Source organism: Nomascus leucogenys, unplaced genomic scaffold (genome assembly GCF_006542625.1).
Source record: "Nomascus leucogenys isolate Asia unplaced genomic scaffold, Asia_NLE_v1 Super-Scaffold_241, whole genome shotgun sequence".
Classification (NCBI taxonomy): Eukaryota; Metazoa; Chordata; class Mammalia; order Primates; family Hylobatidae; genus Nomascus; species Nomascus leucogenys.
In genome coordinates, this window is record NW_022095767.1 from 2832619 (window position 1) to 2849188 (window position 16570).

General features: G+C 55.0%; 2 protein-coding genes across 3 annotated transcripts; both read left to right on the plus strand.

The window, feature by feature from the left end:
• The first annotated feature begins 6532 nt into the window (after window positions 1-6532).
• On the plus strand, window positions 6533-9993 carry MCEMP1 (mast cell expressed membrane protein 1). Its single transcript, XM_030807793.1, has 7 exons — window positions 6533-7081; window positions 7811-7900; window positions 8278-8415; window positions 8526-8576; window positions 8667-8780; window positions 9100-9159; window positions 9274-9993. The coding sequence occupies exons 1-7, from the start codon at window positions 6988-6990 to the stop codon at window positions 9288-9290; spliced, it is 564 nt and encodes a 187-aa protein (XP_030663653.1). The 5' UTR covers window positions 6533-6987; the 3' UTR covers window positions 9291-9993.
• A 1002-nt stretch (window positions 9994-10995) lies between these two features.
• Window positions 10996-13023, plus strand: TRAPPC5 (trafficking protein particle complex 5). 2 transcript variants are annotated; one of them, XM_003281060.4, is made up of 2 exons: window positions 10996-11057; window positions 12409-13023. In XM_003281060.4, exon 2 carries the CDS (start codon window positions 12421-12423, stop codon window positions 12985-12987), a length of 567 nt encoding a protein of 188 aa, XP_003281108.1. In that variant the 5' UTR covers window positions 10996-11057; window positions 12409-12420; the 3' UTR covers window positions 12988-13023. The 2 variants fall into 2 exon arrangements, with proteins under 2 accessions (XP_003281108.1, XP_003281110.1); XM_003281062.4 differs by having other exon boundaries at window positions 11034-11206.
• Window positions 13024-16570: the final 3547 nt, after the last annotated feature.

Here is a 16570-nt window from a genome sequence, read left to right on the forward strand (position 1 = left end):
TCTGAGCCCTGCGTGGTTTCTTTAGTAGGCCGGGAGGGACTGATTTAGCGTCTCCAAGAGAGTGGGGCGCGCAGCTGCTGGAGGGGGCGGGGACACCGCGACTTTCTACTGCCCCATCCCCCTTCCTCCTATGGGGTCTCCAACTGCTTCCTCCGAAAATAGGGCCTGAACTTCCTCTAGTGACGTCCCCACCCAAGGCTCATGGCTGCCTTCAAGAGGGGACGTCTCACCTTTGAGGCTACCTTGACGCTCATCCTGGGGTCTCCGACCTCCCCAGGAAGTGGCTGGGTCATTTTCCCCCAGTCCTCATAGTGAGGCTTCATCGAGGACCTGGGTCAGTCTGGGCAGTGGACGGGACCCTCCAGGGCCCCAAGACTCCAGGAGCCCCAGGTCAGGGTGGGCCCCTGAATCATGTCTCAGCCCAGAGCTGGAACCTGTACCCCTCACTTTCTACCTGCAAGGAGGAACCCCCAAGGCACAGGCAAAGTTGGGTTACAGACAGTCAGGGATGCCTACCTGATGTCACGCATCATCACAAGCTCACGTTTTTCACACAGGCAAATGCAGTTGTAAGTAGTCAGTTACAACCAGAGACACATAGGGTGCTTACCCCTTCCTGGATACTAGCTTATGAAAACACAGAGCAGGGGACTTGTCTGCTCCTAGATCCCCCCAGAGTTTTGTTTCTTCCCTTCCCTTCCCTTCCCTTCCCTTCCCTTCCCTTCCCTTCCCTTCCCTTCCCTTCCCTTCCTTTCCCTCCCCTCCCCTCCCCTCCCCTCCTCTCCCCTCCCCTCCTCTCCCCTCCTCTTCCCTCCCCTTCTCTCCCCTTCCCTTCTTCCCCTCCCCTCCCTTCCCCTCCTCTCCCCTCCTCTTCCCTCTTCTCTTTTCTTTCTTTCTTTCTTTTTTTTTGAGACAGGGTCTCGCTCTGTTGCCCAGGCTGGATTGCAGTGGTGCAATCTCGGCTCACGGCAACCTCTGCCTCCTGGGTTCAAGCAATTCTGCCTCAGCCTCCCACGTAGCTGGGACTACAGGCGCTCGCCACCATGCCTGGCTAATTTTTGTGTTTTTAGTAGAGAAGGAGTTTCACCATGTTGGCTAGGTTGGTCTTGAACTCCTGGCCTCAAGTGATTCACCCGCCTCAGCCTCCCAAAGTGCTGGGATTACAGGGGTGAGCCACCGCGCCTGGCCTATTTTTTAATTTTTATTTTTGAGACAAGGTCTTCTCACTCTGGCGCCCAGGCTAGAGTGCAGTGGCACAATCTCGGCTCACTGCAACCTCTGCCTCCTGGGTTCAAGTGATTTTACTGCCTCAGCCTCCCAAGTAGCTGGGATTACAGGTGCCCACCACCATGCCCAGCTAATTTGTATTTTTAGTAGAGAGCGGGTTTCACCATGTTGGCCAGGCTGGTCTCAAACTCCTGACCTCAGGTGATCCGCCCACCTCGGCCTTCCAAAGTGCTGGGATTACAGGGGTGAGCCACCGCACCCAACCCCCGCAGGGTTTAGAATAGAGCATGGTACACAATAGATGTTCAGTAAATGTCTGTTGATCAGTAGCCACGTGTACACTTAGATACAGCACCGACGTGCACATACTGCACATGCACACACAGCTATACACAGCCACGTGCACATACAGAGTACACAACCCACTTACCACGGCCACACGGAGACACCACATCCACAGACACACCCATGTGCCCACAGACACTCAGACACAGAAAGGCACCTGCCCCCCACCCGCCCCCGGCCAATGCACGGAGAATCGCAGATTTGACCATGGTGGGCAGAGATGATGCAGGAACACAAACACACACATGCTTCAGGCAGACTCTTGCGTTTCTGACTCAAGTCCCTACTGGACCCTGCATAAGTATCTAATGTCCTAGTGCAGCGATCCCCAACCTTTTTGGCACCAGAGACTGTTTTCACGGAAGACAATTGGTGTGTGTAAGTGGGGGTGGGGGGAGCGGGGATGGTTTCTGGATGATTCCAGCACATTACATTTATTTTTCACTTTATTTTTATTATTATGACATTGTAATATAGAATAAAATAATTCTACAACTCACCGTAATGTGGAATTGGTGGGAGCCCTGAGCCTGTGTTCCTGCAACTAGACGGTCCCAGCTGGGGGTGATGGGAGACAGCCACAGATTCTCAGGCATTTGATTCTCATAAGGAGTGAGAAAGCTACATCCCTCAAATGCGCAGTTCACAATGAGATTCTTGCTCCTATGAGAATCTAATGCTGCTGCTGGTCTGACAGGAGGTGGAGCTCAGGTGGTGATGGGAACGACGGGGAGTGGCTGTAAATACAGATGAAGCTTCTCTCGCTCGCCCACCACTCACCTCCTGCTGTGCAGCCCCGTTCCCAACGCCCGGTGGCTGGGGACCCCTGTTCTAGAGGGCAAAAGCCTCAGCATCCCCTGCCCCAGCTCCCTGGGGGCACAAAATCAGGTGATTCAGGGTCCAGTTCTAAAGGAAGCCTGACCCAGGAGTCTTGCCATCCAGTCCCTGATTTCCCACCACAGACTTCAGAATTCCTAGCACCTAGTCTTGAAAGGGATCCCAGACTCAAATGTCACACCTGGACAATAGATGATAGAGTGAGGTTCTGGTTTTCAGGATGTTTTGGACTCTCTTCCCACTGCCACCCACCCCCTGTGATGGTCCCAGCCCCCTGTCTGATGCTGGTGGCCATGAGCAGAGATTACAACCACTTCTGGTGCCAGGGACCCCACCCAGACTCCAGCCCAGGGATTCCCATCCCAGACCCTCTCTCCTGACTCCACAGTGGTCATGGGGGTAGGGCGGGACCACTGAGTCAGAAGCATGGCCAGGGCCAGAGAGGGTGAGTCTAGTGCCTTGTGTGTGTCCCTGCCCCTTACTGCTCTGTGTGTGTGTGTTGGGGGCGGGGATACTCCATTGTCCCCAGAACTATTTGTCTCCAACCCCCATCCATAGTCCTGTATCTGAACCCTAAGAGGGATCTCTTCAGGTTCCTCAATTCTAACATAGACATTCTCCTGCCCCAGATGATGTGGTCATATCTGCCCAGGTGATGTGGACAGGCAAACCCCCTATTAGAGCCTCAATTTCCTCTATAGCTAATGCCTAGACCCCCTGTGGTAGGCAAGGTATCCTCCTCCCTCCTCCCTCCCTCCTTCCTCCTCCTCCTCCTCCTTCTTCCTTTTTGAGATGCAGTCTCACTCTGTTGTCCAGGCTGGAGTGCAGTGGCACGATCTCAGCTCACTGCAACCTCCACCTCCAGGTTCAAGTGATTCTCCTGCTTCAGCCTCCTGAAGTAGTTGGGATTGCAGGCGCCCGCCACCACTCCTGGCTAATTTTTGTATTTTTAGTAGACACAGGGATTTCGCCATTTTGGCCAGGCTGGTCTCAAATTCCTGACCTCAAGTGATCCACCTGCCTCGGTCTTCCAAAGTGCTGGGATTACAGGCTTGGGCCACAGAGCCCAGCCAAGGCAAGATTCTTCTGCTTGCAAGTACAACAGTCCCCACTTCAAACTAGCTTGGGCAAAACTAAAAGGAAGTTTCTTGTTTGTGTAACTGACAAGCCCAGGGTTATAACAACAGGTTCAGGTATGGCTTGGAACCAGGGTCTCAAATGATGTCTCCAGGACCCAGACTTCCTCTCAGGTCTGATTTTCTCCGCCCTGCCTTTGCTCTCAAGTAGATTCTTCCCTGTCACAGCTCCCATTACATCCTCCCATTGTGGCAGCCCTAGTGAGGGTTGGAAAAAAAAAGAGAATGCTTTTTTCCCCCTGGTTAAACCAATGAAAGTCCCAGACCAGAGTTTCATTGGCTGGGTCTTGCTCAAATGCCCGCCTCTCTGCGCAGTCTTAGACTCTGATTGGCTGGGTCTGGATCATTTGTCCCTAGCTCATGGTTGGCTGGACCTAGGACACATTTTCTTTCTTAAAAGAAAATTGAGAATATTACCCTATGAAAGGGAAGGGTGCTGGTCAGGCAGCTTTGCAGATGTTTCCCACGTGACATGATTGCCTGTGGGGCTTTGCAGATGTTTCCCACGTGACATGATTGCCTGTGACCTTTTTCTCAAAGGAAATCCAGAGCCTGGAGCCAGGTCTCAGCCCTACCCAAGCCCGGGACATGTGCAACGCTGTGGCTCCACCCCCTATGCCTGTCCATCAAGGCAGAGCCCACATCCAATTGGTCCGTCTGCTCCATTAGAAGGAGGTCCTATAGCCCAGTAACTGACTTCTTTCTAAGACCAAATAGAGGAGCTGGCATGAAGTCATTATCAAATTGATCTTCCTTGGAGACACAGGATTTGGCAATATTTTAGGAAACAGAACATTATCCTCACCAGATCTCGACGCTCATTTCTCAACATTCAAGTTGTCTGAAATTTAACCACATATTTTAAAACAAAACATCATCACTTTCTGCACATAAGACAGTCTCATACTTGTTTTTTCCTTTTTCTTTTCTTCTCTCTTTCTTTCTTCCCTCCCTCCCTCTCTCCCTCCCTCCCTTCTTTCTCTCTCTCTCTTTCCTTTCCTTTCCTTTTCCTTCCTTCCTTCCTTCCTTCCTTCCTTCCTTCCCTCCTTTCTTCCTTCCCTCCCTCCCTCTCCCTCTCTCTCTCTCTTTCTTTCTTTCCTTTCTTTCTTTCTTTCTTTCTTTCTTTCTTTCTTTCTTTCTTTCTTTCTTTCCTTCCTTCCTTCCTTCCTTCCTTCCTTCCTTCCTTCTTTCTTTCTTTCTTTTCTTTCTTGACGCAGTTTTGCTCTTGTTGCCCAGGCTGAAGTGTAATGGCACGATCTCGCCTCACCACAACCTCCACCTCCCGAGGAGAATCAAGCGATTCTCCTGTCTCAGCCTCCCGAGTGGCTGAGATTACAGGTGCCTGCCACCACGCCCAGTTAATTTTTGCATTTTTAGTAGAGACGGGGTTTCATCATATTGGTCAGGCTGGTCTCTAACTCCTGACCTCAGGTGATCCGCCCGCCTCAGACTCCCAAAGTACTGTGATTACAGGCATCAGCCACCAAACCTGGCCAGAAAAAAATAAAAATAAAAATGTATGCCTGTAATCCCAGCACTTTGAGAGACCACGGCTGGAGAATCGGTTGAACCCAGGAGATCAAGACCAGCCTGGACAACATATTGAGACTCTCATCTCTACAAAAAATAAGAAAATTTAGACCGGGCACGGTGGCTGATGCTTGTAATCCCAGCACTTTGGGAGGCCAAGGCGGGTAGATCACGTGAAGTCAGGAGTTTGAGACCAGCCTGACCAATATGGTGAAACCACTTCTCTACTAAAAATACAAAATTAGCCGGGTGGTGGTGCAGGCCTGTAATCCCAGCTACTTGGGAAGCTGAGGCAGGAGAATGACATGAACCTGGGATGTGGAGGTTGCAGTGAGCTAAGATAGCATCATTGCACTCCAGCCTGGGTGACAAGAGCAAAACTCTATCTCAAAGAAGGAGAAAAATTAGCCAGGTGGAGTAGTGCCCACCTGTAATTTCAGCTACTCAGGAAGCTGAGGCCGAAGGATTACTGGAGCCAGGGAGGTCAAAGCTGTAGTGAGCCATGATCACGCTGCTGCACCCCCGCCTCGGCAACAGAGTGAAACCCTGTCTCAAAAAATTATTATTAAAAAACATTTAAAGAGACAGGGTCTTGCTATGTTGCTCACGCTGGTCTCAAACTCCTGGCCTCAAACGATCCTCCTACCTCAGCCTCCTGGGTAGCTGGGACTATAGAGCGAGCCACCATACCCAGCTACTTTGTGCCTTTTGTAACCCCAGTTTTCAAGATCAGATAAACACAAAGTGAACTAAGACAACTTCTAGACAGAGTGCGGGCATGTGAACGCATGCCTGTGTCTATTTTTCTGAGTGTCACAATGCAAATAGTATGCAAATGAGTTTGTGATGTGTGTCCGTGTGCAGACCTGTGTGTGTACGTGTGTGTGTGTGAGACAGAGAGAGAGAGAGAGAGAGAGAGAAACAGCTGGGTAGATAAGCAGATGGATGGATGAGAATGAGAAACCTGGAGTTTCCAGGTGCAGAGAAAACTGTTCCTCCAGGGTTCTTTTTTGACACAGAGTTTCGCTCTTGTCACCCATTCTGGAGTGCAATGGCGTGATCTCCGCTCACTGCAGCCTCCGCCTCCCAGGTTTAAGCGATTCTCCTGCCTCAGCCTCCTAAGTAGCTAGGATTACAGGCGCTCGCCACCACGCCCAGCTAATTTTTGTGTTTTTAGTAGAGACGGGGTGTCACCATGTTGGCCAGGCTGGTTTCGAACTCCTGACCTCAGGTGATCCACCCACCTCAGCCTCCCAGAGTGCTGGGATTACAGGCGTGAGCCACCGCGCCCAGCCTCCTTCAGGGTTGTATAAAAGCAGGGGATTTGGGGAGGGAGGGAAGGAAGTGGGTCTGTCCTCAGTCCCAGATGTGGGTGTGGCATTTCAGTGGTTAGTTCCCGTTGCCTCACATCTGTGCTTTTCCTCCACGGGGACTTGTAGAAGTAGAAGAACCTCTTGGGGGTGGAGCTGAGGGGTGGAGCTGAGGCTGGAGGGAGGAAGGTGGGGGGAACCCAGGGGTCCTGTATCCAAGCCTGGTTGCTCTTACCCGAAAAGTTGGAACACTGAGGTGTCACAGCTTCTCTTTTGAAACAGAGAGGAGGTAGGAGGGTGAGGTCCATCCAGGTAGACACAGACACACACAGAGACCACAGCTTCCTGTAACATTTCCGAGTGTCGAATTCCATCTCCCGGTCTAGAGGTTTTTCTTCTTGGTCCTTCCTGAGACCTCTTGGCTCCCAAGATCCTCTTGATCAGGGCAGGAATGAGGGTGCTCCAGCGTGTGAGAGTCGTGGATCCCTGAAAAGAGGAGGCTGCTCCCCCTCTTTCCTCCCCCCACCTCCAGATTTCCTCATCTGCCTTGACACCTTCCGGTGGGCGGGGACGTGTATGGACAAATTTGCGGGCTGGGGACCATGGAAGTGGAGGAAATCTACAAGCACCAGGAAGTCAAGATGCAAGCACCAGCCTTCAAGGACAAGAAACGGGGGGTCTCAGCCAAGAATCAAGGTTAGGGACCTCGAGGTGGAAGGGAGGGGTTAAGAAGGAGAGATTGGGGGGCCAGGGGCCGTTGCTCACGTCTGTAATCCCAGCACTTTGGGAGGCTGAGGCGGGAGGATTGTGTGAGCCCTGGAGGTGGAGACTGGCCTGGGCAACATAGGGAGACTCTGTCTGTAAAAAAAATAAAAATAAAAAAAGAAGGAGAGTTCAGATGGGAGAGGTAAGGGGTCAAAGGTGGGGTCCGGGGGCTCCTTCCCCTCCAAGATGTGTGTATGTGTGTGTGTGGTGGGTGGTGGTGGGATGTGTGTGTGGTGTGGTGTGTGGGTGTGTGTGGATGTGTGTGGGTGTGTGTGGATGTGTGTGTGGATGTGGTGTGGATGTGTGTGTGGTGTGTGTGTGGTGGATGTGTGTGTGGATGTGTGTGGATGTGTGTGTGTGGATGTGTGTGTGGATGTGTGTGGTGTGTGTGGTGTGTGGGGTGTGGGGGTGTGTGTGTGGTGGGTGGTGTGGATGTGTGTGTGTGTATGTGTGTGTGGATGTGTGTGTGTGGATGTGTGTGTGGTGTGATCACTCAAACTCTCACACACCCGCTCTGCTTAACGAAAAAACAGATTTCAGCTTCTCACTCCTTATCTGTCACCCCCTACAATTTATTGAGTGCAAAGCGTTGGGTAAAGCAAGATCCCGGATCCACTCTCCACACCACAGAGCTCTGAGCAGGTCTCCAACCCCTCCCAGGTGCCCATGACCCAGACTATGAGAATATCACCTTGGCCTTCAAAAACCAGGACCATGCGAAGGGTGGTCATTCACGACCAACGAGCCAAGGTGAGCAGACACCCACCTGCTCACATCCCATCACCTTAGGAAGGGGCAGGTGGGCGGGTAACTGCAGGGCCCCCGGGGCTGCGTGGAAGGGAGGAGGCGATGGGGAAGGAAGAGGTGACAGCTGTTGATGTGCTAATGAGGTCTGTCGATGATGACAACGTTGGGGAATGCTGGAGAGGGGGTCTGTGATGGTGACGGTGTTAGATCGCTGAGGGTGGCTGGTGGCGGCAGTGTTGTTGACGATGATGGCAAGCTGCATGACCACAGCTGCTGATGGTTTTGGGAGGAGCAAGGTGTCCATGGTGTTAGAGACAGTGAGGATAGTTTGAGTGGTGGTGCTGGCCCCTCAAGGTCACTTCGCTGCCTCTTTGCTCCAGTCCCAGCCCAGTGCAGGCCGCCCTCAGACTCCACCCAGGTCCCCTCCTGGTTGTACAGAGCCATCCTGAGCCTGTACATCCTCCTGGCCCTGGCCTTTGTCCTCTGCCTCATCCTGTCAGCCTTCATCATGGTGAAGAGTGAGTACTTCTTGGGAGGAGGGTGCTGGGGGGCCTAGACTTTCTCCCTTGCCCTTTTCTCTCTCTCTCTCCCTGGGTGCTTCAAGGATTTTCCTGCCCCTCCTGAACAGATACTGAGATGTCCAAGGAGCTGCTGGGCTTTAAAAGGGGGCTTTGGAATGGTGAGCGGAGGGTCTGAGGGAGATCCACGGGGTCATGGTGGGGTTCCGGAGAGGGATGGATGCACAGACACCCCTGTTTCATGCCCTCAGTCTCAAACTCCATGCAAGCATGCGAAGAGAGACAGCAGGGAGGCTGGGATTCCGTTCAGAAGAGCATCGCCATGGTCAGGAGCAAGGTGGAGAAATTAGAGACGCTATCAGCAGGTGCCTGTGTAGCCTCGCCTTCTATGGAGGGAATTTGTCACCAATGCCCGGGGCTGAGCTGGGGGCAAGGGATTCAGGGGAGGAGAAAGCCGGGGTCCTACCCTCCCAAAGCTCAAGTTGTGGAGGGGCAATGGGTGTTACCCTCTGGGTCTCTCTGTGGGTATTTAAAGGCTCCTGGGAACCCCAAATCCATGGGCTCTGCTGTACCCCAGGGCAGGCGTGGGGCAGGGAGAGGGCTTCCAAGGAAGGTGAGGGTTTTGTCTGAGGCTCCACTGCAGCTTGACTTATCTGTTCCCACCCAACCCTCCCCGCCCCCTAGGCATAAAAAACATTGACACAAAGGTACAGAAAATCTTGGAGGTGCTGCAGAAAATGCCACGTAAGTTGGAGCCCCGAGGGGAGGTGGAGGAGGGTGGGTGGGGCTTCAGATTTAGCCCCAGCTCCTCTCCCAGGGGCGGGATCTGCCTCACTGTAGATCTCTCCCCATCCCCAGAGACCACACCTCAATAAATGAGAGGACATTGTGGCAGCCAAAGCTACGGCTTGGAAGATGGGGCTGCACCTGCCAATGAAGACGGGAAACGACCCCCCTCCAGCCTAGTGTGAACCTGCCCCTCGTCCCACATATAGAAAAACCTCCAGTCAGGGTGAATGAGTGTCTTGGAGTTGCTTGTGTGTGTGTACACCTGCATGCGTGTGTGTGCGTGTGTGCGCGTGTGTGCGCGTGTGTGTGTGTGTGCATTTTGCAAAGGGTGGATATTTCAGTGTATCTCCCAGAAAGGTGATGAATGAATAGGACTGAGAGTCACAGTGAATGTGGCATGCATGCCTGTGTCATGTGACGTATGTGAGTCTCGGCATGTCACGGTGGGTGCTGTGTCTGAGGACCTCCAGCAGGTGTCACTCTGAGTGTGGGTGTTGGTGACATGCATTGCACGGGCCTGTCTCCCTGTTTGTGTAAACATACTAGAGTGTACTGAGGCGTGTTTTGTGTCTACCCATGTCATGGTGGGGGAGATTTATCTCTGTACATGTGGGTGTCGCCATGTGTGCCCTGTCAGTATCTGTGCCTGGGTGAACGGCTGTGTCATTATGAGTGTGCTGAGTTATGCCACCCTGTGTGCTCAGGGCACATGCACACAGACAGTCATTTATCTCTGCACTCACATTTTGTGACTTATGAAGATAAATAAAGTCAAGGGAAAACAGCGTCGCTATGGGACCCTTTATTGGGGCAAGGGGAGGGGTTTTGGGACCTGGGGAGAGGGAGAGTCTGCACGTGACAATGACCCCGGGGCACGAGGGTGGGCGAGACTGAGTGCCCTGCGTGAGTACCTGTGCGTCTGTGAATGAGTAACTCATTCCCTGTGTCTTCCCTGTGTCCCAGAGTGGGTGCCCCTGAGTATACAACATCTCCCTGAGTGTACCTAGGACCACGGATATATACAAGCCCTAAGCATGTACCCATGTGTGTAATTGTGCCCATGAGTGTATCTATGCCACTGAGCATGAATCCATGAGTGTACATGACCCTAATGTACTATGTCCACCGCTCATGCATGCACTTGATTTGTTTTTTGTTTCTTTTGTTGTTGTTTTTGTTGTTTGTTTGTTTTGAGACAGGGTCTCGCTCTGTCATCCAGGCTGGAGGGCAGTGGTACGATCATGACTCATTGCAGCCTCCACCTCCTGGGCTCAGGCGATCCTCCTGCCTCCGCCTCCCGAGTAGATGGGATTACAGGTTCACACCACCACACCTGGCTAATTTTTTTTTAAAGAGGTGGGGGTCTAGCTATGTTGGCCAGGCTGGTCTCAAACTCCTGGCCTCAAGTGATTCTCCCACCTCGGCCTCCGCAAATGCTGGGGTTACAGGCGGGAGCCACCGCGCCCGGCCACATGGATGCACTTGAGACAAACTGAACCCATCCCCAAGGACATAGGAGTGCCTGGAAACGCGAACAGGTGTGTCCAAGTGCAAGGGTATACGTGGGCCCATTGTCATACGTGTGCCCTGAGCAGGTGACTAGGCCTGCAAGCGTCCCCTCCAGCGTGGACCACCCAGAGCCAGCGAGACCCTGGCCACGCGCGGAGCAGCGATCACAGCCGTGGGCCACGTGCCTGGGTCTGGCTCCGCGGACTCGCGCGCCCCCCTGCGGCCACTGTCGGGCACCGCCGCGCGCGCTCCGCCCACATGCCTGGCCCGTCGCGCGCCTGCGCACGCAGCGCCTTTTACGGCGCCGTAAAGCAGCTCGGCCGAGCAGACGGCTGCGGTTCCTGGTGAGACCCTGCCCGCCCCCACTGCCGGCGCCCGGCCTCGTCCGCTCCCCGGCCCCTTCCCCGCGGGCGTGTGGGTCCCGGGCTGGGGTCTCGGCGTCCGCGATCCCGGGCCCGCTCGCTTCGGCCCCTCTCAGGAGGCTGCGAGGAGGGTGGGTTTCTCCCCAGTGTAGAGGTACGGGGCGAGGGTCGCGGGGCCCTGACCCTACGGCAGTTCAGCTCACTTCAGCCCCCATCGCAGCCCGGTGGTGGGGTCTCAGCGATCCCTGCCCCATCTCGCGCCCCCAGGGCCCTCGCCACGGACGGATCTGCATGCTGGGGCGGGGGCGGCCCGGAGCCCCTGAGACCCCACTCCCCGCTGGTTCTCCCACCTCCCACGCAGACCTCGTTGGGGTCGGCTTAGCATCCATAGACCTCCCGATGCATGGTGGGGGCAGGTTCTCAGCTGCCCTTCCGATCCCATCTCGGCGCCCGCCCCTCACCCCATTTCTCTCCAGGAGCCCCCTACCCCATCTCCCTCTCCCCGCGCCGACAGCTGATGGGAGGACCACAGTTGCTCAGCATCCAGCTTCCTTTCTGGAGAGCACCGGGGTGGGAGGCTCCCAACACCTCTGGGCCCCTCTTCCCAGGCTTCAGAACCCAGGCCCATCCGCGTCTCAAAGGACGAAGGGTTCCTGCGTGACACATCGGAGCTGCCTGAGGGCTTGCGGTTGGGGGTTCCCCGCCCCTTCTGCCTGGCCCCACGGATCTCCCCTGTTCAAGCCCCCAACCCTCCTGGCCTTTGGTCTTGACACGCTCCTACCCCACTCCCACCCTCCACCCCCGTTACTCTGGCTTTCCGCAGGGGGCTGGCAGGAAAGTTCCCCAGGGTCGTCAATGCTGGAGCGCAGGGCGGGGCAGGGGCGACTGCCCATATCCCCTCGTGGTGCCTCATCTCCCTGCCCTAGATCTGATGCCCCTCCCCCCATACACTAGTTTTCTAGTTACTCCCGTAGGTGGCGGAGCGGTCCGGAAGGCGCTTTCGCAATTGAACCGTCTGCATGCCCGAGGGTTGGGTGGTTTCGGCACCGTCTTCTGTTCCCCCTCGTTTCTCTCCTCCCACCTTGTCCCCACTCCCGCTAGCCCGCTGCCTGCCGAGGGTATAAGACTCCCCCCTCCCCTGATTTATCTGGTTACGTATAATCGAGGCGTGTTTTACGCGCATCGCTTTGCACGTGGGAAGTCGGCACTGGAGCGCACAACAGTGCTGTGGGGCAAGGGTGTCCCAGGGCCCCTTGCTGTTCTCCCTCCTTCCCTCCCGGCCTGGTCCCCTTCCCATTGCCCCTGACACCCGCGCTTCCTGGTCTCCCCGCAGGGTGGCGGCGGCATGGAGGCGCGCTTCACGCGCGGGAAGTCGGCGCTGCTGGAGCGTGCGCTGGCGCGGCCGCGCACCGAGGTGAGCCTGAGCGCCTTCGCACTGCTGTTCTCCGAGCTAGTACAGCATTGCCAGAGCCGCGTCTTCTCCGTGGCCGAGCTGCAGGCGCGCCTGGCCGCTCTGGGCCGCCAGGTGGGCGCGCGCGTGCTGGATGCTCTGGTGGCGCGCGAAAAGGGTGCCCGGCGTGAGACCAAGGTGCTGGGCGCGTTGCTCTTCGTCAAAGGCGCCGTGTGGAAGGCGCTCTTCGGCAAGGAGGCGGACAAGCTGGAGCAGGCCAACGATGACGCGCGCACCTTCTACATCATCGAGCGCGAGCCGCTCATCAACACCTACATCTCCGTGCCCAAGGAGAATAGCACGCTCAACTGCGCCAGCTTCACGGCGGGCATCGTGGAGGCGGTGCTCACACACAGTGGCTTCCCTGCCAAGGTCACGGCGCACTGGCACAAGGGCACCACGCTGATGATCAAGTTTGAGGAGGCGGTCATCGCTCGAGACCGGGCCCTGGAGGGCCGCTGACCCTGCCGGAGATAAAGGATACAGAGAGCCCCTTCCCAAGTGTGTCTTGTGTCTTGTGTGGGGGCCTCAGATCCACTCGGTACTTTGAGCCACAGCCCTGCCCCAGGCTGGAGCGGGAGACCAGGTCCAAATGTGTTTACAGTAGAGTGGGGCGGTGGGGGCGGGTCGGGCCATAAGGTTGGGGGGTTGAGTGAGACCAGGACTGGTGGGGAGAAATAAACCGGACAGAAGGAGTTGGTGGGAAATGCTGGCAGGTTCTGGAATCGCGGTTGGAGGCTGTCTGCAGGCTGGAGTGGGCACGGGGTCCTGGGAGACACATCAGGCTGAGACAGACTCCTTTAGACTGGGGGTGAGCAAACTGTGCAAAGTGCCAGATGGGCAATATTTTATGCCATGTGATCTTTTGTTTGTTTGTTTGTTTTGTTGTTGTTGAGATAGAGTCTTGCTCTCTTGCCCAGGCTGGAGTGCAGTGGCACCATCTCACCTCACTGCAAACCTACGCCTCTGGGGTTCACGTGATTCTCCTGCCTCAGCCTCCCAAGTAGCTGGGATTATAGGCGCCCGCCACCACACGCGGCTAATTTTTTTATTTTTAGTAGAGATGGGGTTTCACCATGTTGGTCAAGCTGGTCTTGAACTCCTGACCTCAAGTGATCCACCCACTTCAGCCTCCCAAAGTGCTGGGATTACAGGCGTGAGCCACTGCGCTCGGCTGCCATGTGGTCTTGTCCCATTACTCTGCTGATGTATTGAAAGCAACCACAGACAACATGTAAAGGAGTGGGTGTCACCATGTGCCTAGAAAACAGGCTGAGGGGGATTGTTTGCCTTCTTCCCTCATTTATTATATTTTTCAGAGACAGGGTTTTGTTCTGTCGCCCAGGCTGGAGTGCAGTGGCCTGATCTCGGCTTCAGCTCACTGCAAGCTCCGCCTCCCAGGTTCATGTCATTCTCCTGCCTCAGCCTCCTGAGTAGCTGCGACTACAGGCGCCCACCACCACCCCTGGCTAATTTTTTGTATTTTTAGTAGAGACGGGGTTTCATCATGTTAGCCAGGATGGTCTTGATCTCCTGACTTCGTGATCAGCCCACCTCGGCTTCCCAAAGTGCTGGGATTACAGGCGTGAGCCACAGCTCCCAGCCACTCCCAGCTAATTTTTAAAAAATTTTTGTAGAGATGGGGGTCTTACTAGGTTGCCCAGGCTGGGCTCGAACTCTTGGCCTCAAGCGATTCTTCCACCTCAGCCTCCGTAAGTGCTAGGGTTACAGATGTGAGCCAAATCAAAGTGTGTTCTGTAGATCAGCAGTAGCAGCATCAACTGGGAGTTGGTCTATAGTGCAGTCTCAGGCCCACCCCAGAGCTGCTGAATCTGAGGCTGCATTTTAGCCAGGCCCCCAGGGGATTCCTGGGGACCTTAGATTGAGATGCAGGCTTTAGGGTATCAGAATTGCCAGGAAGGGCCGGGTGCGGTGGCTCACGCCTATAATCCCAGCACTTTGGGAGGCTGAGGCAGGTGGATCACCTGAAGTCAGGAGTTCGAGACTAGCCTGGCTAACATGGTGAAACCCCGTCTCTACTAAAAATACAAAACATTAGCCGGGAGTCTCCCCTGGACCCTCCAGGTGGGTGGGTGAGAGGAGGAGGAGGAGGAGCTGGGCACCAGCCCTTGGTGAGCTGGGCAAGCAGCATCACCTTATTTCACAAGCAGGTTCCAAAAGAAGTCATGTGCCCGTGGTCACACAGATTAATTATTGTTATTATTATTATTATTTTTTGAGATGGAGTCTCACTCTGTCACCCAGGCTGGAGTGCAGTGGTGTGATCTCAGCTTCCTGGGTTCAAGCAATTAACCTGCTTCAGCCTCCAGAATAGTTGGGACTACAGGCGCCCGCCGCCACACACAGCTAATTTTTGTATTTTTAGTGGAGACGGAGATTCACCATGTTGACCAGGCTGGTCTCAAACTCCTGACCTCAGGTCACCGCCCACCTCGGCCTCCCAAAGTGCTGGGAATACAGATGTGAGCCACCGTGCCCAGCCCAGATTCATTAATTTGACAAGTATTTTATCAAGCACCTACCGTGTGCCAGGCCCCAGGGACACAGCCGGGAACAACAAAGGCAGCGACCTCCTAAGGCTCATTCTACCTGGGGTGACCAGCAACACACAAATGAGCAGATGGCGGGTTTTGTTGAAAGGAGGGCTGTGGTGAGAATGTGCAGCGAGGGGTGGGGAATGAGGGCTGGGGAGTCAGCGTGTAATTGAAGTGTGGGCAGGGATGGGAAGGCGCTCAGGACAGGCCGCTCGGAGAGCAGAGGCTTGGAAGATGGAGCAGAGTGAATAACAGGTGCAAAGACCCAGTGGCAAGAGCAAGCTGGCGTGTTCAAGGAACGGTGGGGGCGGAGGAGGGGACTCTGTGGCATCAGGGGAACCTATAGGATGTTGGCTCTTGTTTTTAATTTTTTTTTTTTTGAAATGGAGTCTTGCTCTGTCGCCCAGGCTGGAGTGGCAGTGGCATGATGTTGGCTTACTGCAACCTCCGCCTCCTGGGTTCAAGCAGTTCTCCTGCCTCAGCCTCCCTAGTAGCTGGGATTACAGGTGTTTGCTACCACACCCGGCTAATTTTTGTATTTTTAGTAGAAATGGGGTTTCACCATGTTAGCCAGGCTGGTCTGGAACTCCTGACCTCAAGTGATCTGCCCGCCTTGGCCTCCCAAAGTGCTAAGGTTACAGGCGTGAGCCGCCGTGCCCAGCTGGCTTTTTCTCTTCTTTTTTGAGACAGGTTCTCACTGTCGCCCAGGCTGAGTGCAGGGGCACAATCCTCCCACCTCGGCCTCCCAAGCAGCTGGGATCAAGGCACCCACCACTACGCCTGGCTAATTTTTGTATTTTTTTTGTAGAGACAGGGCCTCACTATGTTGCCTAGGCTGGCCTCAAACTCCTGGACTTAAGCAGTCCTCCCACCTCGGCCTCCCAAAGCACTGGGATGACAGGCACAAGCCACTGTGCCCAGCTGGCTTTGGGCTTTTATCTGAGCTGGAGGAAAGTTCTGGAAAGGGGGCAGTGAAGAGAGAGCCCCGGGTGGAGGTGACTGCTTCAGTCGAGGCAGTGGCAGGAGGGGTGAGCAGTGAGTGATTGTGAACGCCGTTTGACAGCAGAGCCCACGGGCATTTCTTATGGTCTTGGAGGTGGTGTCAGAGGAAAGGGAAGAGGCACAATGACCCCATTGTTGGCCTGAGCCACTGGTAGAGGAGTGTGGAGAGGGGACCCTGTGCTCCTGGCCTCCCTCCCGTGGCCTCGGGCATGGGTTGACCTTGGCCAAGCCTGAGGCTGCTGCCACCTCAGCCTCCCAGACCCTGAGTAGGGTTAACACCTCCAGACCCGAAATGGCCTCCGGTTGACCAGGCCAACTCCCCATCAGCCTGTCCAGCCAGCCAGCACTTGCTGAGTGCCTTCTGTGTACTCAGCCCTGTTCTGGGTACTTCCACGAGTCAACTCATGCCCTCCCCACCTCAGGGTGACCCACCGCCTTCCCCTACAATATTCCAAGGCGCCATTGGACCTCAGAGTCTTCATGTCCTG